The sequence below is a fragment of the Neomonachus schauinslandi genome, chromosome 1, assembly GCF_002201575.2.
Source record: "Neomonachus schauinslandi chromosome 1, ASM220157v2, whole genome shotgun sequence".
Classification (NCBI taxonomy): Eukaryota; Metazoa; Chordata; class Mammalia; order Carnivora; family Phocidae; genus Neomonachus; species Neomonachus schauinslandi.
The window spans coordinates 48,458,242-48,480,787 of NC_058403.1; the positions used below are offsets into that span (position 1 = coordinate 48,458,242).

General features: G+C 35.8%; 1 protein-coding gene across 1 annotated transcript in view; it reads left to right on the plus strand.

Moving 5' to 3' along the window:
* The window catches only part of ZPLD1 (zona pellucida like domain containing 1), a 43,759-nt gene that overhangs the window by 15,390 nt on the left and 5,823 nt on the right, over positions 1-22,546 (plus strand). Inside the window, exons 3-8 of the mRNA XM_021692597.1 lie at positions 2,439-2,620; positions 4,083-4,155; positions 8,565-8,662; positions 10,016-10,096; positions 20,524-20,695; positions 21,940-22,048. Coding sequence (XP_021548272.1) covers positions 2,439-2,620; positions 4,083-4,155; positions 8,565-8,662; positions 10,016-10,096; positions 20,524-20,695; positions 21,940-22,048 — 715 coding nt within the window. The remainder of the gene's footprint in view (positions 1-2,438; positions 2,621-4,082; positions 4,156-8,564; positions 8,663-10,015; positions 10,097-20,523; positions 20,696-21,939; positions 22,049-22,546) is intronic.

Here is a 22,546-nt window from a genome sequence, read left to right on the forward strand (position 1 = left end):
AAGAAAGAAAGAAAGAAAGAAAGAAAGAAAGAAAGAAAGAAAGAAAGAAAGAAAAAGAAAGAAAGAAAAAGAGAAGAAACTGAATAAGGAATTGATTCTCCCAGGAATTAAAATTAATTGAAGTATAAATATTATGATTTGAGGGGTGTTACACTGAAATTCATTGAGTACTGTTTTTTTCATTTTGCTTGTTTAAATATAATCTTATTGGTAAATCTTAGCACAGACAAAAAGGAGATACAGTGAGCATGACCACTTAGCCCAGTGAATGAGGAGAAACTGGCTTTTTCTCTTCATAAATTATTGTTTGGGATTAAAGGGGAAGGCTTAATTTCTCTAAGGGCAGGGTTTCTAAGACTTGATGGGAGATGGGAGACAGGAAAGAGAGATTTCTTTGATCTCCTTCTTTATCTTTCCCCGGAGGGCAGTTAGAATATTGTGCCCATGACCGTTTCCAAGCCTGCAGCGTGAGTATTGTTGACTCTTTTTATTAAAAACATTTATTCATCTCTCTGAGTTGTGCACAGAGAGGTTATGAGGTGGGCCTGAGGGAGAGTGATGCAGGCTGATTATTACATGTCTGTGTTTCCTTGTGGAGGGAGGAGCCCATATGGAGAGCCAAGGTTTCCCTCCTCCCACCTTACCCTGGGGTCTCTCCTTCAGGGTGTTTTCTTCTCCGGATTTAAGTCTTGCCCTGCTGCCTAAAGAAAATAGTTCAGGAGAAATGCCAGGCGAAGCATCTGTGTGTGTGTGTGTGCACGTTCGCACGCGCATGTGCTATTTACTTTTTTTAAAGCCGAATAACTTGGGCATAAAAATTGCTCTATACCTGTGTGTTGTGTTTGTTTTGTTTTCACAGAGTTGGTATGTTTAGTTAGCCAGTCAGGGAAGTGTGAGAGGAGGGGATTTGCTTATTTTTTCATTTTTGCCATAGATGTCACCAACTTTGGAGTCTTCTCCAAGGATAATCTTACATGGGAAAAATTAAGTAGACTGTGACATCACTGGATTAGAATAAAAAAATGTTTTCATTTGTAATGATTCTGGCTCTGTTCATGAATTAGCTTGATAGTTGCCTCAGCTTTGCCCATGTACTTCTAGGTTCACGCATAAAGTTTATTCTATTGTTGAAAAGTAAGTATTACAGATTTCCATAATACCTGCTGAAAGTATTGAGTGTTATACTGTCTTTGACATAATGGAAGAAGCTGTATTCCTCTATGGTGTTATGAAAGTCAAGAACATTATTGATTATTCCTAAAATGGTGGTTCTTAAATTTTAGTGGGATTGAAGAATCCAATGAAAGCTAATCAGTCCCATGAAAATACACATATGGACAATATTTTAATATAACTTCTGGGAGTTCATGATCCCCCTGAAGCCCATCTATGAACTATTGCTCTCTGAACTATTGCCCTGGAAAGAGATGAGGGTCTCCATGTAAGTATCACAGAGGAAAGCCCTCAGATTGACCCTCAGAAAATTTGTGACCTTAATTCATTTGTTCAGAATTTATCTCAGGGGTCCCAAGATGCTGGTGTCACTGTGTGATGCAGACCATGCAAAGGCAAATAAGACTAAGAGGGCTCCCTACCCACAAGAGGCTCTGATTATGGTGAAGGGGACTGAGTTCAGGAGACTGCTCATGCACCGTTCCTCCGCCTGTGATGGAGATGAGCACTGCCTATAGGGCAGGCAGGAGCTTTCCTGGGGAACAGGACATCCAGGGGAGAAGCAGGATATGTCATGGTGAAATGGGGGAGGAAGGAGGCAGAGGGAGCATGTGCGAAGCCACAAGGGCCTTGTAGCTGGGGCATCATTTCTTCTTATTATTTTTTAAGGATTTTATTTATTTATTTGTCAGAGAGAGAGAGACAGGGAGCGCACAAGCAGAAGGAATGGCAGGCAGAGGGAGAAGCAAGCTCCCTGCTGAGCAAGGAGCCCGATGGGGCACTCGATCCCAGGACCCTGGGATCATGACCTGAGCCAAAGGCAGACCGACACTTAACCTACTGAGCCGCCCAGGTGTCCTAATGGTTGGGGTATTATTAGGCAAGAGTATGAGTCTGGAGATACCAAGCCAAAGTGGAAAACAAGATCAGATTAACAGGGATCTTTTAAGCCAGGCCACAGAATTTGGACCTTACTCGTGAACATTTTTGAATTACTTTTTGTAGCCCTCTGAACATGTAATCCCTCTCCTTTCTTATTTATTAATTATGAATAAAGTGTCTTTGGTGAATATGAAGTTTCCTTTAGTTAAAAGACATGTAATCACTTATAAATAGCATTATGTGTATATAATCTCAAAACCATGGCATGTTGTAGTTGAAACAGACCCTAGGAATGATCTGGTCTAATGTTTTATTTTGCATATGAAATGCCTAGATTTACATATATCTATTTAATCATTGAACTTGATCTACTGTTTTAATAGGTATCCACAATTTCTGGAGTCAGTGCTTATGGAAATGCAACTTCAGTACAAATAGGAAATATTTCGGGATACGTTGATACTCCAGACCCACCAACAATCATCAGCTATCTACCTGGGCTTCTTTACAAATTTAGTTGTAGTTACCCACTGGAATACCTGGTTAATAATACTCAGCTTGCCTCGTAAGTTCACATTCTATCCTTGCTTTCACATTCTGTCTTCATGTTTGAGTCATTTTTTTATCCTCAAGGGACCTATAAAAATAGCAGGATTTGTTGAGAATAGCCAAACTCAAAGTAATGGAAACCATATTAAGTCTTGTCTTTATCGATCGAGCGATCGATCGATCTGACATTGTTATGACCCATATCAACAGACCAGATATATATATGGTATATATATATATATATATATACACACACACACACACACACACATATGTATTTCCCCCCAAATTAAAACTGGCTCAAACTGGTCAGATGTCTACCTGGGGGTTCTCCTCATGCCCTTTAGAATTGCCCAAGAAGCTCAGAACTCTGGGTGCTCATGCGGTCCAGGAGTGTCCTGTTTCCAGTGCATAGACTAGTCACTGCATGTCGAGTCTTGCTTGGCTTCAGTCTCTGCCATAAGCTCTCACTGTTGGACTCTACTGCCTCAGAACCTGGGGACCACATGCCTCTTCTGAGGTGTCAACTGCACAAGTGCCGATGGTTCCCAAAGAGAGGTGACATCACTCAGAGCCAAAGAGCTTCAGATATGGACTGAGGTCATAGGCTTTTGCTTATAGTCATGCATTCATTCATTTTTCCCAAAGCACATACTCCAAGACAGGGTTATATTCACCTTATAACATAGTCTTCTGGATTTGTCAAATAGTTTTGACAAAATGGATAATTGAGTGAAAACTTTCTTTCCTCAGATCTAGGGTTTGCTTTCGCAAAGGTATAGTGATTGTTTAATCTTAGTCATGAGGCCACACTTGGAGGCCACATTCTGTTTCAGTTAAAAAAAATGATTACAGCTGATTTTAATGGCACAGTGATGATAAATACCTTGGTAAAAAGCAAGACTTGGAAGACAAGAAAAGAAAGGTTTTGAGTCAAAACGATACAGGGCTAGAGGGAAATGAGTCATTAGGGTGTCACAGACTTACTCTGCTGCCCCTCTCTCCCCCAGTAAACACATTCCTGAGCTGCAGTGTACATGGAAAGTCATTCATTTATTCAATAGATACTTATTATACTTCTACCATGTGCCATGCAATGTTCTAGCAGTGAACAAAGTAAAACAAAATCCCTGATCTCATGAAACTTCTCATGGGATTGATAAAAATGTACTTATATCAGATTCAAATTATATTGGAATGACATTTTTCTTTAAACAGTCTCATATATGGAATGCAAAATGCAAAGATGCCTTTGTAAATAAAAAGATCATAAAGAACAGTCTGTCTTTATTTGGTCTCTCTTGCTTTTTGATTATTTATCTGTTCAGTGATTTAAAGAGTGTGCCTACTCCAGGCCTAGTTAAAAGTATATCAAGCTTACTCAAGAGTTTTAGTGCCTTAAATCCAACATTAATGTATAACTGAAACTTTTAATTTAAAATCTCATCAATGCTTTCCTTTCTCTAAATCTATTTTAGGTCCTCAGCTGCTATTTCTGTGAGAGAGAACAATGGTACATTTGTCAGCACTTTGAACCTGCTCCTTTATAATGTAAGTTGATGGGTGAAGGATGTTATGTTCCCTCTCACTGTTCTGAGGAGCCATTTATGCGGATGGATTTTATATCAAAATCCACCAAAAGCCACATTAACCCTGTTATACTTTGGTAACATTTATCCATCTTTACTAGCATTTTTATATATCTTAGTGATAAAGGTATACTAAAAACTCCATTACTTTCTAAAAGTTGATAAATGACTTCGATTTTATTTTGTAAATGTGATTCTACATAGTTACTCCAAGTGTCTATCTACATTTATATGTATATATTTATTTGTGTGCATGTGCGTGTAGCCATAGTCAGGGTCAAGATTTTGGAAGTAATATTTTTGTGATAAAAAGATAGGAAAAGTCCAAACGATACTTTTCTTGGTGATGAATGTGTTAATATTTTCAATATGGGTTTTGGCTGATGACAATTATGTCACATTTGAAATAATTTGGGTTGACTACATAGTATTGTCTAAACTCTTGTCATGTAAATATCAACAGTGGCAGCAAGACGTGAAAAATACATGGATTTCTATTTATAACTCTAACATTAATCCCCCAAATGATATTTTCATGTTGATTAAAAGTTTTTATTCATACATTTTAAATGCCTGATTTAAATATCAATTTTTCAATCTATCAACCAACATTTTTGTAAATTATGAATCTGATTTTTACATTATTATTCATGTCATCATGGCACTGAGTTATAATTCATGCAACTGATTTAAAAGTCAGTGCTTTATACTTTGAATATAATGAGCTATAAATATTGTAGTAGGACATTTTCCAAAGGCATTTAAAAAAATCATGTTTATAAGTTTGTAGTCTGACACCACTGAGTTCTAAATAACAAATTAAAATCTGTTGGAATGAAGATTGCCTTTCTGTGATTTCCAGACTTTCCTCTGCAAGAAGAAACTGCCAAGTTACTCGGTTCCACAATGCTCGGCAAATATGTGCCAATATTCATTCCCAATATGGCCAGATATTTATTATTGTTTTGAGCAATATTTTTACATTGGAAAATTCCTATCTGTTGATTTATATGTGTAAGCTTCCTGGGGTAGAATTGAGGTGACTGGTTTGGATTCAGTATTATTTGTTATATTTCAATGAAACAAAGATGAAACTTCCTGATCCTAAAAAAGTAAAAAAAAAAATATACCCACATGGTATTTAATGACACCATTATTTTTTGTGAAATTAAACTATTCTCTTACTGGAAAAGCAGAAAATAGAAATTTAGACGTGTGGATTTGGGGAGAGCTTTGTTATGAGGGTCTTTCCTTTATCATTAGAAATAGTGTTCTCCTGTTGCTAACTAGACATAATCCCTCAAAACTTGCTAGAATCTTAATGCTAAATAAAAGCCTGTAATTTGGTGATAACCTTAAGATTTTAATTCTGTGGTAAAAAGGTTAACCAATTGTTTGATATCAGACTATAAATAAAATAGGTAATGTCAAAACACTTCTCATTTTTTTTTGATGTGTCATGCTTTTTATTTGATAAGACTCAACATCCTGAGAGCTCTGATGGGAACAGGTTCTAAAAATATAATTCAGGGGATGCCTGAGTGGTTCAGTTGTTTAAGCATCTGCCTTCGGCTCAGGTCATGATCCTGTGGTCCTGGGATCCAGCCCAGCATTGGGCTCCCTGCTCAGCAGGGGAGTCTGCTTCTCCCTCTCCCCATCCCTCCCTCCCCCCCCCACTCGTGCTCTCTCTTGCTATCTCTCTCTCTCAAATAAATAAAATATTTTAAAAAATATAATTCAGAAAACAGAATAAACACATCTCATTTTTAACCAGTTTGCAATAAAGGTGTCATCAATGGTTGAATTAAAAAACTAAATTGAATTTTAGAAGTTATTTACTAAACAATTATTTAATGAAATTTAACTATTTCTCCACAAAATGTTTTTTTAATTAATAGACAAACTTTTAGAGCAGTTTTAGGTTTACAGAAAAACTGATCTGAAAATACAGAGATTCCCACAGAACTCCTGTGCCTGTACACAATTTCCTCTATTACTTACGCCTTGAATTTTGGGGTATATTTGTTACAGTTGATGAACCCATATATATATTAACTGAAGTCCATAGTTTATATTTGGTTTCACTCTTCATGTATATTTTGTGGATTTTGATGAATGTTGATAACTTGGATCCATCACTGTATCATAAAAAAGAGCCTCACTGCCCCCAACTACTTTTTTAACATGACATGGATGTAATATTTTGCCATGATACAGGATATTACCAAACTAGTAATTTATGCAAGCTTCCAGTTTTAAAGTAAATAAGTCACAAAGGTGGAAAGTACAGCCTAGGGAATACAGTCAATTGTATTGTAATAACAAGGAAAAAAACCTAGTCATTTAGACTAGAAAAAAAAATTGGTTTCCTTTCACTAATCGATCCAAAATCATACTTATTATATGTTTGGAACACTAACATTTAGTTGTCCATATGTAATTTCATTGCAACATTTCAAAATGAGTATTATTTTATAACCATCACTGGCCGTATCTTCCTATTTCACATGCAGAGTTTTTGACTTTTAGCCCATAGGAATGATGAAAAGTTATATACCTACTACTCTCATTCTTTGGAAAGGAAAAGTTGTACCTAGTTTGCATTCATGCAATTGTTTATATTTATGTATTCTGGAAGTGCAGTAAGTATACTTAGGAAAATTATATTTATAAAAAAGGATGACTTATTGACTATGAGATTTCCATAAATGTGGATTATTTTAAGTTGGACTGTGGCCTTATTTTTATGTAATATAAATGTGTTGGTGTTCTCCTCTGTGGAAATGGAAATGAAGATGACTTTGTGAATTTGAATTGTACCTAAATACTAGTCTCTTCTGAGGAAATACAGAAAGAGTAAATCTGAGATAGCACTATAGTAATTATGAACATTTTTTAAAAGTTGAAGAAAAAAATCTAAAATAAATATAATTGACTTTACAGACAATATTGTACTAACAAGAATAAAAAAGCAAATATACAAAACAAAGTAAAAAAAAAAAACCTTTAGAAGCAATTTTAGGAGGAAAAATGTGATAATTCATGATTAAACCACAGCTGAGTTACATCATTTGCAAATGACTTAGCAGTATGATACTTGTAAAAAAGTAAACATTCTTCTGGACCCTGCTGATGCAAGTATAAGATCTGTATATTTAATGAAGTGGAATACTTGGAGAAGTTTGCAAAGGGAGCCAGAAAGATAAATAAAAATACTACCTATTAGAAATGTTGAAGGAGCTATTATCATATACCACAGAAATAGAGAAAATAAGTACAGCATATAATCCCTCATTTATCTGACTTTATTTGGGAATGAAATGTTCCATACAAGTGCAACTGTTTCAAAAGTAAAGTGTCCAAACCATAATTTTAAAAATTTATAATTTCAAAAATTCAAAATCTGTTGCTTTCTTTCCGGCCTTCTTAAACAGAATATGCTGTGTATTTTGCCTTTGCTTGATGTCTTTGAAATTTCATAATGAACATTAATATTTTTCCTTTGCTGCAAAATATCACTGTCTTCAGGGTTACTAAATTTGGGGGAAACAGTTTGCTTGCATGCTAAATGATTTGACAGCTTACGTTTTTGGAAGTTCTTTTCTTTTCTTCTTTTTTTTCCCCTACAATTTTTTCTGTTTTGTCTTCATTATCAAATTAAAGCTTTCAGCTCTCAATTTCTAACCTATTGATTTAATATTGTAAGTTGGGCAGTGATACAAATAAGCTCTTGAGAATTGTTATAAAATAAGGGTAAAAAGGTAGAAGTGAAGCCCTGAGACACCCTTCTATAAGTAACTGCCAAGGAATTCGGTGAAGGAACTCCATGGCATGCATTTTGGCAACTTAGAGGACATGTTGGTCTCTTTTTTGGTTTTCAAATACATTTTGGTACTTTCAAATTGCCAGATAAGTGATTTTGGGCAAATGAGAGATTATCAAGAGCATAAAGACCTATAACTCCAATGGCAAAGGGCTTAAACTGAAGTAGATGTAACTTAAAGAAACTGAGTATTAGCCACTAAGTAATTTAAGTAAATGAAGTATTAATTTAAATAAACTCTATTGACAATTGATTATTAAACAAGTTAAGTATTAACTACTGACTATTAACCATTGGATGCAATTTAAATACACAGAACATTAACAATTATATATGATAAGCCATGGAAACAAAAAGATTTATGAATGGAAATGAATTTGTTACTTGGATATAGTTTAAGAACAGTTCTGCTGAGAAACTAAAGGATTAACTAGATCCTTTTTGGGGTTGATTCTGTATATTTATGTTGATTTGCTCCCTTTTTTATATGACATTATTGTTTTAAGTGGGACAATGACAGATTAATTGCTCATTTTTTTCATCATTAGGATTCAACCTACAGTCAGCAGTTAATTATCCCAAGTATCGGATTACCTTTGAAAACCAAAGTATTTGCAGCTGTACAAGCCACTAATCTGGATGGCAGGTATTTTCAAACTCTTTTTTTTTTCTGTTGGTTAAAACATTTTGACTACGGAAAGCCTCATGAATCATAAAAATAGTACATTCATTTTTAATTTAAAAAATACTGTCATTGCCATTTAGGAATTGTCACACCATTTAGGAATGCTAATAAGTAGAAATAACAAATTACAAAGATTAGGGAGTGACACTTTGTGTCATTAATTGGAAAATAACAAGTCTTCCCATAAAGAAGGAGGGAGAATTACTGGAAGTGGCAGATCTTCTGGGATACCACAATGTTCTAGTCTTTCATCTGAAAGATGATGAATCAGATGTAGTCATTTTGTGAACACTGATGATTTGTGCACTTTTTTATGTGTATGTTATTATTCAATACAAATTTATTAAAAAAACAAGAGGACTCTCCTCATAATGATCTGGGCCAAAATTATATAAAATGATCCTCAGAAACATCTCCGTAAGAAACCCCAAATTGATCAAGTTTCATATAATCAAGTTTCATATGATCACGTTTTAGATAATCCAGAATGATCAAAATTGAAAGGGAATTCACAAGCTGAAGATCCAATCCAATATTATTATAAAGATCCAGTCACATATTATTACATAAACTTTGCATCCTGAAGAATATTCTCCAGTATACTCTGGAAATTTAGTTCTTTACCTTCTCCCTTTCTTTCTTAGTATTGCTATTCTTGGATATATATGATTCTTTAAAATTATCTTATCAAATGCAGGATTTAAAAAAATTATTGTCATTTACTTCCTATAGACTAGTCATTTTTATAACACCAGAGTTAGAATGAAATAATGTAGGCACAGTATGGCCCTGTGGAGGAAGGCTGTGTATTTGCCTCATGGTTTTCTTTTACCTAAAACAGTGTCTATCATGGACTCCCACTCTCACCACCACTGATTCTGGCATAATTTTCAGTGTATAATTTATGCACCAAACTTCTTGCTGTATGTGGCATTGTAATATCTTCTGTCATTTTTAGAGATAGTAACTTCTGGAAACAAAAGGCTGTTGTTCATAGTGAACATAGAAGCATCTCTGTAGCTCACTTTTGGCTTTTGTTTCTTCAGACTTTGAACAGCTATCATGTACACAATTTTTTTGTGTATGTGATATTAGCCTTAACCCCGCTTGATGTAAGATCGCAATTTGCTGCAGATTTTTAAACACCTTGAGCTTAGGAGAACATTTTAAAACAAGAAGCCTCTGAAATAACTAACAAAAATATAGTCCTATCCTGTGGGGGTAAGATATTTGTCAATATTTACTTCCCTTGGATTAGTAACTAATACTCAAAAGGAAATTCTGACTCTGGATTATGCTTACCTCTTTCTGCAGATGGAATGTCTTAATGGATTATTGCTACACAACCCCATCAGGGAACCCAAATGATGATATTCGATATGATCTCTTCCTTAGGTAAGTCTTGTATTGATAGCAAAGACCCAATTGTAGATAATTGAAATGAAAACTCCAAGTTACATAAACAAATTGTAGGACACTTCTGTAGCCTTTAACTTTAAAGTTTTACATTGTGAGCTTTTAGTCCTTACAAAGCTGGAAGTAAAACAGTTGAGAAGAGTTTTCAACACAAAATGCTGATAAAGCTATTGTTGAATGAGAATTGCAAGTAAGTTAGGTCCATCAAAGATGTTTTATTCATGTTTGGGACATATGGGAATATTTCACTGTCTTAGAAAAAGCATGGTTAGGATATTATTGGCAGTCAGAGAAAGGCAGTGGGAGGTACTATTTATTCGAAGCTAGATTCTCATTGTATGTCAGGGAGAGTAAAATTAAAGTAATGGTCTGGATAATTTAGACCCCCAAATGCTTTTCTTCATTTATCAGTATTTAATATGAAAGTATGATATAGCCTACTACTCCTTTTTTATCAGAGCCAATAACTTCAACTTCGGTCTCCAATAGACAATGATAGAGTGAATGTAATCTACATTTAGGGAAAGGGGACATTGATCATAAAAACATTCAATCATCCCAGTTTCCTTTCAGCATTTTTATCTGACAGCAGAGAAGACTTGAGATTCAAGCAATGGCTTCTAATCATGCTTATAAAATGCAACTGGCTCAGATCACTGCTGCTTATTGACACATGATGGGAGCAATATGATGGGAAATCAAAAGAATATGTTTTATTGGCTAATCAAGGTTAAGATGATGGTCAGAGGCAAGGTCAAACTGATATTCTTATATCCTATTGCTGTAAGTGTTAATTTGGGCAACATTTTTGGGAAAAAAATGTTAATATGTATCAAAAGCCTTAAAAAATTCCATATTCTTTGATGCTACACCCACAAATTTGGAAGAATATTCTAAAATATTTATGATTTCTGGTCTATCATTGATATTTAAAATACTAAAACTTGGGAACAAACTGGATGTTCAGCAGTGAGGAAATGGCTAGGTGAATTATGGAGAACTAGTGATTTGGGAGCTCATACAGGCACTAAATTATATAAAGCTATTTATAAAACAGAAAAAAAAGATTGGTTCTATTTTATCTTCTACCTTTCTGTCTTCTTGGTATTTTTGTCCTTGGAAATATGTGATTCCTTAAAATTTAAGTGATTTGAAATATGAAGTGAAAGAATCAGCATATATAATTGTATGTACAATGAACCTCATTTGTATAATATATGATAGACTGTAAGGAAATACATCAACAGGCTGACAGTGGTTATTTATGCATGGTAAGATTGTGGACCATTTTGTTTTGATGTTTTTCTTATTTTCCAAAATTTCTATAATGATCACATGCTGATAATCTGGAATATGATCATCAGACTTCTAGTATGACTATGGTTTAGGGCTGAATCTCTTTGGTGTTCTTATTAGAACTATAGAGAGTGAAATAAGTAACTAAATCAGTTTCTCAAATGTCAGTGTTAGTGAAAGTAGGTGAAAAAGAAAACTGAGAAATCCCCAAATATGTGTTTGTGTTGATAAAAATAATTAAGATCAAGAGCAAATGGTGCAGAGGGAGGCCTGCAGGAAGCAGTGTGGGGAGAGGTGGCAGGAGAAGCAGGGAAGAAAAGTCAATGTTAAGGGGTCCCGGTGGTAGCAGATTTCAGAAACAGCCAGGAGAGATGCACACCCAGAAGGAGAGGGTACCACTCTGAGTGGGAGTTGCCAGGAACAGGGCCAAAAACCAACAAGCCAACAGCCCTGGAGAATGTGGAGAATGAAGGGATAGAGAATGACCAGAGCCTCAGAAGTGGCAGAACTCAGAAAGTGCCAGGAAAAGTATACCTTCTAAAAAGTGAAGGATTCACCTGGGAAGACAAGGGCCTTGGTGGAAAAGGCTTGTAAGTGAAGCTGAGGAACATGGAGCTGATAGTAGAACTTTTGAACATCTTTAGGTTCAGAGAGGCAGGGAAAACTCAACTATACAATTAGTGCACATTAAATGGAAACTTGTCTGTCCCTCTAAAACAAAGGCAAGGTAACCTTGAGTTGAGGAAATCCTTGAGGAAGGTCATTACTGTTCCACATTGCTCAAAGAGTCCTCAGAAAAGGACAAGTCTAGGGAAATCCAACTCTTTCAAATGTGAATGTTAAGCAATGAAGATACTGCTTACAGTGTTCCAATGTACTACACAAGAAATGTAAAAAATAGCTGAGAAAAAAAAATTTAAAGATAAATTAAACTCACTGGAAAAGGTTGCTATGAAACAGATAAGATTTGCAATTAAACATTGCAACATTAATTTTTTTACTGAAAAGTAACCATAAAGCAACAAAAGCAAAATTAAATAAATGGGATTATATCAAGCTAAAATCTTCTGCACAGCAAAGGAAATCATCAATAAAATGAAAAGGCAATCTACTAAATAGGAGAAAATATTTACAAAACATATCTGATGAGAGGCTAATATCTAAAATATATAAAGGAACACCTGGGTGACTCAGTTGGTTAAGTGTCCAGTTCTCAATACCAGTTCAGGTCATGATCTCAGGGTTGTGAGATTGAAACTGGAGTCGGGCTCTGTGCTCAGTAGGGAGTCTGCTTGAGATTCTCTCTCTTTGTCTCCCTCTGCCCCCCCTTCAAGTAAATAAATAAATCTTAAAAAAATAAAATATATAAAGCACTCCTATAACTCAACAGTAAAAAAACAATCTCATCAAAAAACGGGCAGAAGATATGAATAGATATTTTCTAAAGAAGACATAGAGATGGCCAACTGGTACCTGAAAAGCTGTTCAACACCATCAATCATCAAAGAAATGCAAACAAATACTAAATAGAGATATCACCTCACACCTGTTAGAATGGCTACATCAAAAAGATAAGAAATCACAAGTGTTGGTGAGGATGTGGAGCAAAGGGAACCCTTGTGCACTGTTGGTGGGAATGTAACAGCCACTATGGAAAACACTATGGAGGTTCCTCAAAAAATTAAAAATAGAATCACTATTTGATCCAGCAATTCCACTCTTGGGTACTTATGCAAGAAAATGAAAACACTAACTCAAAAAGATATATGCACCTCCATGCTCATTGCAGCATTATTTAAAATAGCCCAAACATGGAAACAACCTAAGTGTCCATTGATTGATGACTGGATAAAGAAATTGTGAATGGATATCATGGGGAAAAAAAAAAAAAAACCTCTCATAGATATCATAGATACAGAGAACAGATTAGTGGTTGCCAGACACAGAGACTTGGGGGTGAGAGAAATGTATGAAGGAAGTCAAAGGTTAAAAAAAAAAAAAAAGAAAAGGAATTGAAACAACAGAGAAGAGAAGGACAATAGGGGAAGGAAAGAAAGAATAAGGAGGCAAGGCAAAAATTGTCAAGGGTGAAGAGAGGAGACAAGGGCAAGGAAAGTAATGGAAGGAAAGGGAAAGAAAGAGAAGGTAAATAAACAAGAAAAAAGAAAAATTGGTATCCTTCTTTGTAGTAAAAATAAATGACCTGAAAACATTCCTGGGAAGATTGAGTAGATAGAGTTTTGCCTATTCCTCCTGCTAAGTACAAAAAAATCCCTTAATATTATATACAAAATAAATATAAAAAGATAAAAAGATGGAGATCAGGTTCAACCAGGTAGGTACTTTGAGATCTGATGAATGATATTGTGGTGAGTTCCCTGGGTTTTCTTTTAGTCTCATATATTCCAGACTTAGAGCTGAAGAAGTTAGTAACTCAGAAATACCAGGGGGCACGGATAAAAATAAATGAATGGGTGATAAGCCTGTCCAAATGAATGAATGAATGATGATAAAGCCTGTCCTCTCAAGCCAAAGTAAAACAGAAAACTTACACAATAATTGTACTACTCTGGTTTAATACCACAAAATAAAACCACAAAATAAACTGTGGCTTCATTCCCACCCAGGCCAACAAAGACTGAGTGGACAGCCAAATTTCCATCCTTGTCTGGCTGTAACAAGGTATCCCAATCTCCCCTATGGGATGATTTCAGAGAAGGTGAGTGGGGGTTCTGTACTTCTACTCTCACCTGGCAATAGTGAAATACCCTTACATGCCCCATTGGGTTGATGTCAAAGGAGTCCCAGTGGAGAGTCAGGCATTTACTATTACCCCACAGTAACAAGACCATAGTCCTTGGGGTGTTGGTGGAAGGCCACTCCTACCCCAGCTAGTCAAGGAGATATTAGTGGGTGCCTAATGGGGAGTAGAAACTCCCACCCTACCCAGCATTAACAAGATCCCCACTCGTTGGGGGTCAAGAAAGTCCAAGAAGGAGTCTGGGTTTCTACTCCTATTTGGCAATAATGACAGCATCCCTCCTTCCCTGATGAAGTGTTGGCAAAGGAAGCCAGCTAAAATACAAGGTTTATATAAGATCCTGAGTCTCATAAAATAGTGGTCCAAATGTCATAGGTTCAGTAAAAATCACTTGTCACAACAACAATCAGGAAGATCTCAAAATGAATGGAAAAAGGACAAAAATAAATGTGACAGGGAGTTTAGAATTATCTAAAAAAAGATTTTAAAGCAGTCATCATAAAAAGTTTTAACAGGCAATAGCAAACATCCTTATAACAAATGAAAAAATAGAAAGCCTTAACAATGAAATGGGAAGTCTCTGAACAGAAATGGAAGACATAAAGAAGAAACAAATGGAAAATTTAGTACTTAAAAATACAATAATAAACAAGAAAATGAAATATGTAACTACCCTACAATCTAGCAATTGCATTCCTGGACATTTTTCTCAGTGATTATGAGGTTTATGTAAGAGACTCACACAAAAAAATGTGTACACAAATATTAATGATAACTTTATTTGCAATAGCCAAAAACTGGAAAAAAATGGATATTCTTCAATAGGTAAATAATTTAACTGTGGTATATCCATGGTATGAAATACTACTCCTAAATAAAAAAGAATGGATTATGATACACATAACATAGATGTATCTCTAGATAATTACAGAGTAAAAAAATCAGATCCCAAAAAGGTTACATATTGCATGATTCCATTTATATAGCACTTTGAAAAGATGAAATTTTATTAGGAAGGTTATTCTAATGTCTAAATGAAGTTCTCTTAAAAGAAAAATCATAGTGATGGCATGGTCCCTGGGTGGCTCAGTTGACTGGTTAAGCATCCACCTCTTGATTTCGGCTCAGGTCATGATCTCAGGGTCATGGGATCAAGCCCTGCTTTGGTCTCCACACTCAGCAGGGAGTCTGCTTGAGATTCTCTCTCTCGCTCTCCTTCTGTCCCTTCCCCCACTTGTGTGCTCTCTCTCTCTGTCAAATAAATAAATAAATCTTTAAAAAAAATTGTAGTGATAATGATAGAATTATAAGAACTCAGGTAGGAAAGGATAGGACAGTAAAAGGGAAGGCTACAAGAATGAGAAAGGGGAAATGAAGGGGGGAAATCGGAGGGGGGAGACAAACCATGAGAGACTATGGACTCTGAGAAACAAACTGAGGGTTCTAGAGGGGAGGGGGTGAGGGGAGGGGTTAGCCTGGTGATGGGTATTAAAGAGGGCACATACTGCATGGAGCACTGGATGTTATATGCAAACAATGAATCATGGAACACTACATCAAACACTAATGAATGTAATGTATGGTGATTAACATAACATAATAAAAAATACTTATTAATTACTAAACTGAGATTGTGCTGATAGATATTTTTACTAAAATTGAATATAAAAATTTTGAGTATAAATGCATATTGTTGAGGGCGCCTGGGTGGCTCAGTCGTTAAGCGTCTGCCTTCGGCTCAGGTCATGATCCCAGGGTCCTGGGATCGAGTCCCACATTGGGCTCCCTGCTCGGCAGGAAGCCTGCTTCTCGCTCTCCCACTCCCCCTGCTTGTGTTCCTGCTCTCGCTCTCTCTCTCTCTCTGTCAAATAAATAAATAAAATCTTTAAAAAAAATAAATGCATATTATTGAAAGTAAAGCATGTTATCTTTAATATACACATACATATGATACTATGATAAAAACGTAAGTCTATGGGGATTAAGGAGTGTATTTGTTGTGATGAGCACCAGGTGATGTATGGAATTGTTAAATCACTATATTGTACACCTGAAACTAATCTAACACTGTATGTTAAATGGAATTTAAAATTAAATATAATTAAAAAAAAGAATGAGAAAGGGGAACTGGAAGAATTTAAGATGGAATAGGAAAAAAATGTGTTACAGAAACATTTCTGTAAAACAGGAGGAAGACACAGTTAGGTGTTCTACGGAAAATAGACACAGCAGAAAGCACAGTATGGGACAGAGAAAATAAAACTAGGAAGATGCAAATAAAAAGAAACAAATATAAAGGAAAAGATAAAAAGGATTAGAGTAGAAAGGATAGAAATAAAATGTAGGCCAAGGGAATCCAATACATGTCTAATATACATAACTGGAATTCCCCCTTCCCTACAAAGAATCCAAAATATTAGAACAAGCAATTAAAAATATATTCCAGGAATACTTCCCTAAATTGAAGGAAGACTTACATCAACATAAAGAAAGGATGCCCTGGATGAAAGCAAAGGTTTCATCAAGTGAAAACAAGGGGAACTATAAAAAGACATAGTCAGAAATATAATAAAAATGGGAGACTTTAATTCCCCTCTCTCAGGAAACTCAGATCTGGAAGCCAACAATTAGGTAAGGGTATAGAAGATCTGAATGATATAGTCAGTGAGCTATATATTAATAGCTGACAATGCTTAACAATATGAAAACAGAAAGTCACCACTATGTAGAAGTTTAAAACACTTAAATAACACTTGGATCAGAATTGGAAATACGAACCAAAATTTTGCAATAAATAAAGTTCTTTGAAAAAACAAATATAGAATCACAGCTTAACCTAATCAAGAAAAGGGATGAACAAATCCACAAAATACCCCAAAACATGGAAATGGCCCTACCAGATATTATACTTAGTAATAGTTCTAAAATTATTAAAGGAATGTGATTATGCAAGATTAGCCACATAGACAAAGATTAGAATAGTGAGTTGAGAAATAGATCCAAAACATATGGGAATTTACGATATGATAGACTGTGCTATCATGAATCAGTAGAATAAACAGAGATTTTAAAAATAGTGTTGGACAGTGCATAACCATGAGGAAAATATTGTCCTGGATCTATAGTTCATTTAATATACCATAATAAACTTTAAATAGATTATTAATTTAAGTGCAAAAACTACAGCTTTAAAAGTGGCAGAAGAAACCATATTAACATAAGAAATATTTTTAAAACTTTGGAGTAAGAATGATCCATCTTTGGTCCAAATACAGACATACCTTGGAGATATTGTGGGTTTGGTTCCAGACCACTCTGGTAAAGCACATATTTCAATACAATGAGTCAATTGAATTTTTTGATTTTGCAGGGGATATAAAGTTATGTTTAAATTATACTGTAGTCTATTAAGTGTGCAATAGCATTGTGCCTAAAAAACAATGTACATACCTTCATTAAAATACACTTTATTGCTAAAAAAGGCTACCCATCATCTGAGCTTATCTGTTTGTTGGTGGAATGTCTTGCTCCAATATTGATGGATGCTTACTGGCCAGGGTGGTGGTTGCTGAAGGCTGGGGTGGCTGTGGCAATTTCTTAAAATAAGACAACAATGAAGTTTGCCACATTGGTTGACTGTTCCTTTCACTAACGATTTCTCTGTAGTATGCAGTGCTGTTTGATTTTATCCACATTTTACCCACAGTAGAACTTCTTTGAAAACTGGAGTCAATCATCTCAAACTCTGCTGTTTTAACAACTGTTTTTATATGAAATCCTTTGTTGTCATTTCAATAATCTTCACAGCATCTTCACCGGGAGTAGATTCCATATTAAGAAACCACGTTCTTTGCCCATCCATAAGAAATATCTCATTTGTTAAAGTTTTATCATGGGATTGCAGTAATTCAGTCACATTTTCACACTTCACTTCTAATTACTAGTTCTCTTGCTATTTTCCCCACATCTGCAATTACTTTCTCCATAGAAGTCTTGAACCCCTCCAAGTCATCCATGAAGCTTGGGGTCAACTTCTTCCAAAGTCCAGTCATTTGATAATTTGACCTTCTTCACGGCATCTAGAATGGTGAATCCTTTCCAGGTTTTCAATTAACTTTGCCCAGATCCATCAAAGGAATCACTATCAATGGCACCTATAGCCTTACAAAATGTATTTCTTAAATAATAAGACTTGAAGTCAAAATTATTCCTTGATCCTTGGGTTGCAGAATGGACATCGTGTGAACTTGCTGGGTAACCTGCTGCAGCTTCTACATCAGCACTTGCTGCTTCACCTTCTACTTTGATGTTATGGAGATGGCTTCTTTCTTTAAACCTCATGAACCAACCTCTGCGAGTTTCAAACTTTTCTTCTGTAGCTTCCTCATCTCCCTCAGCTTTCATAGAACTGAAGAGATTTAGGGCTTTGTTCTGGATTAGCTTTTGGCTTAAGGGAATGTTTTGGCTAGTTTGATCTGCTCTCCAGACTGCTAAGACTTTTTTCATATCAGTTATAAGGCTGTTTCACTTTCTTATCATTCGTGTCTTCACTGGAATAGCCCTTTTAATTTCCTTCAAGAACTTTTCCTTTGCTTTCACAACTTGGCTAACTGGTGCAGGAGGCCTAGTTTTCAGCCTGTCTCAGCTTTCAACATGCCTTCCTCACTAAGCTTAATTGTTTCTAGCTTTGATTTAAAATGAGAGATGTGTGACTCTTCTTTTCACTTGAACAATTAGAGGCCATTGTAGGGCTATTAAATGGCCTAATTTCAATATTATTGCATCTCAGAGAATAGGGAGGCCTGAGGAGAGAAAAAGAGATGGGGGAACATCTGGTTGGTGGAACAGTCAGAACACACATTTATCAGTTAACTTCACTGTCTTATAGGGGCATAGTTTGGGGGGATGCAAATTACAATAGCAACATTAAACATCACTGATCACAGATCACCATAACAAATATAATAATAATGAAAAAGTTTAAAATATTGTGAGAATTACCAAAATGTGACACAGAGACAGGAAGTAAGCAAATGTTGTTGCAAAAATGGTGCCACTAGACTTGCTCGAGGCAGGGTTGCCACCAACCTTCAATTTGTAAAAATCACAATCTCTGCAAGCACAATAAAGTAAAGCACAATGAAACAAGATATGACTTACTAAAAGCCATACGATGAAATATTGAAAATTTAACATAAAAATAAAGCTCCTGTGTATGTATGAACACACACACAAGCACACTCAAGAAATGTCCAAAGCTAAGCAACAAAGTAAAATAATTTGCAACTTATATAACAAACAAGGGACTAGTATTCCTAGCACATAAAGAACCTGTAGGAATCAGAAGGAAAAAGCCAACAACAAAATAGAAATTTAGGCAAAAGACATAAACAATTTTCAGATAAAGAGATACAGATGGCTCTAATGTATATGAAAAGACGCACATAGTCATTTCCACTGACAAAAATGCAAATTAAAATTATATGGTGACAGTTTATTTTTCCTACCCAATAGTGAACAATCCAATTTTTTTTCCATACACTTCGTTGATGTAGCTCTGGGGGAAATAAGGATTTTTTTCAAACATTACTGGGGGAGTACAAAATGCAACAATATTTATAGAGGGCAATGTGGCAAAATCTATTAAATGATATTGTACAGATAACTCTGTATATGTTCAAAATAATGTATTATAAGGCTATTCATTATTACTTTGTAAAAAGCAGATTTAAAACAATGCAAAGGTACGTAAGTAGGGACCTGCTTAAGTAAACACTGGTGTATGTGTGAGATGGAATACTGTATAGTATGCAAAAAGAATGAGGTGGCTTGCTAAATACTCATATGGAAAGATCCCTAAAATACCTTGCTAAATTTTTTAAAAGACAAGGGACAAAACAATGTAGATAGTGTACTATTGTTTTTTTTAAGGAGGAAACAATAAGAATTCATTGCTTCAGCTTCTCTATGTATATACCCTGGGAGGATGCAGTAGCAAGTGAGGTCACCTCTGGCAGATCTGAATATGGAGGTGGAATGGTGTGGACAAGGGCAATGATGGGAGGGAGACTTTGCACTACATATATTTTATACTGTTTGGATTTTTGAACCTTATGAAAGTATAATCCCTCTAAAATTTGATGGTACTATTATAATCAGAAATTGATCTCTTTAAACTTTACTATCTAGGTCACTCTTGTCGTATTTGTTGAGTTAGCTTATGCTCTTATTAAATATCTGTAACATGGCATGATTTTGTTAGGTCTTAATACTGCAGAAATTAGTTTACAATTTCCAGTGGGCTGGTAATCTCCAGTAACATCCTGTTTTCACATTCCCTAAAATGTAGCTGTGACAAAGATCCTCAGACCACCATCACTGAAAATGGCAGAAGCCAGCAGGGCCGGTTTTCCTTTGAAGTGTTCCGATTTGTGAAACACAAGAATCAGAAAATGTCCACCGTCTTCCTGCACTGTGTTACCAAGCTCTGCAGAGCTGATGACTGCCCCTTCCTTATGCCTGTATGTTTTTAGCAACTTTATTCTAAATTGTCAAATTGATCTAAGCTGAAAGGTTATCCAGTGTTAGGGACTAATTTCTATATAGAAAGTGAATATGCATCAGGCCAAACAGTTTGAAGTAGGGTTTATTTATTTATTCATGCAGTAGAGATCTATTGAATGCCTACTTTGTGCCAAGCATAATATTGGGAAAACAGACATGTGTGCATAAATTCTGAACTCATTTAGCTGATCTTTGAGGACCATGAGACAGTCATGGGAGAAAAGACAAAAATGTTATGGTACAAATTCAGACACATGCATGGGTTGTTGTAAGAGGCAGTATTCACCATTGTGAGAGAGCAAGAACAGGGGAGATTGGGAGTTTGATGGAAGACATGAAACCTGGGGTGTGACTTTGAAGATGGATGAACCCCAAAGGGACAAAATCAAGAGTGTGAGAGAAACCCCATTCCAAAGGCTGACCAAATTCACAGACACATAAGACAGAGTAACCAGGGAAGTACCAGACCTTCAGTAAGGTTATGGGACAGAGTAGAGGATGATTGGAAAACCTAGGGAGGGGGTAGGGCCAGCTCTAGAAAGGTAGATTTGGGACTGATAGCCCAGGAATCCCTTGGATTACAAGTTAGAAGTTATAAAATAGGTGTGGATCTGAATTGCATACAGCCATCATATTAATCAATTTCCTAGTGAATAAAAAAAGATATCTATTTCTGACAGTCTCCCTAAGGTCATATCAATATTATCCTGAGAAAAATGAAGGCACATTTTAAAATTTGAAATAGCTTTCATACGTTTTTATTTATGCTCAAATTCATGCATTTCTTCACAACAATTGATTACTTTAGTCCTAACTAGCTATATCAGATGGGGTTAAATGGCGAGTCCACATTACCTTGACTCTGCGCTGACCAAAATTTCAGGAAAAGATTTATTAAAATCTTGAGAGAAATAAAAGTAGAAAAGTTTGATAAACACAGCTCTTTTTCAGGAGAACCATTGAGCTATGTAAATTAATGAGGCAAAGCACAATTATAACGGGAGGAAATAAGAAATGTGACCCAAGCCAGAATAAGAAACACTGTAGCAGTTATATGCAAAGTAATTAAATAAATGCACAGAAGTAAATGAATAAAATTAAACATGTGGTATCTCTTCCAAAAGAATCTGCTTTCCAAATGGCCATAAAGAACCAATTTTGTGCCGGTGTGGAATTTCATTTGTTTTCATTAACACCTCAGATTTGCGGCCACAGAGAAAGGAGAGATGCGGGGAGGAGGACCACTTGGAGCCCCCAGAGCACGTCTGGAAACGCCATCCTCTCTGCTGGTCCCATCATTACTCGGAGTGGTAGGAACATTCCTCCTTTTGTGTGTAGTAATAGATTGTTCCAAAATGGCTTATTACTTGGCTTCTAAGGAGAACTCAAAGTGGTTTCTAAACAGCACTAATTAACTGTGAAACAAGATAAACTGCTAAGCAACTTTAATTTCACAGTAGTTTACTGTTTACTCAACTTTCACACAAAGGGCAATATTGTCTTTACAGTATTTCCCTTTTTGCACATGCACACACACACACACACACAAGTATACAAATATACCGTGCTGGATATGTTTCACTCTCCCTTTTCCCTGCCCTGCTCTCTGCCCCTGAAGACTGGCCTGTGTGAACTGCCCCCGTCCACTGCTTTGCCATCCAGCGTTTGGTTGGGTTTGGCCAGTAGGTGGTGCTATCAGAGGATGGAAAGTGAAGTTCACAGGGTTCCTCCCAGACAACTTTTCCCACAGAGCCAGAAACCTTCCTGTAGCCCAGGGAACTTGACTTTCTCTGTGAATTCCCTATATC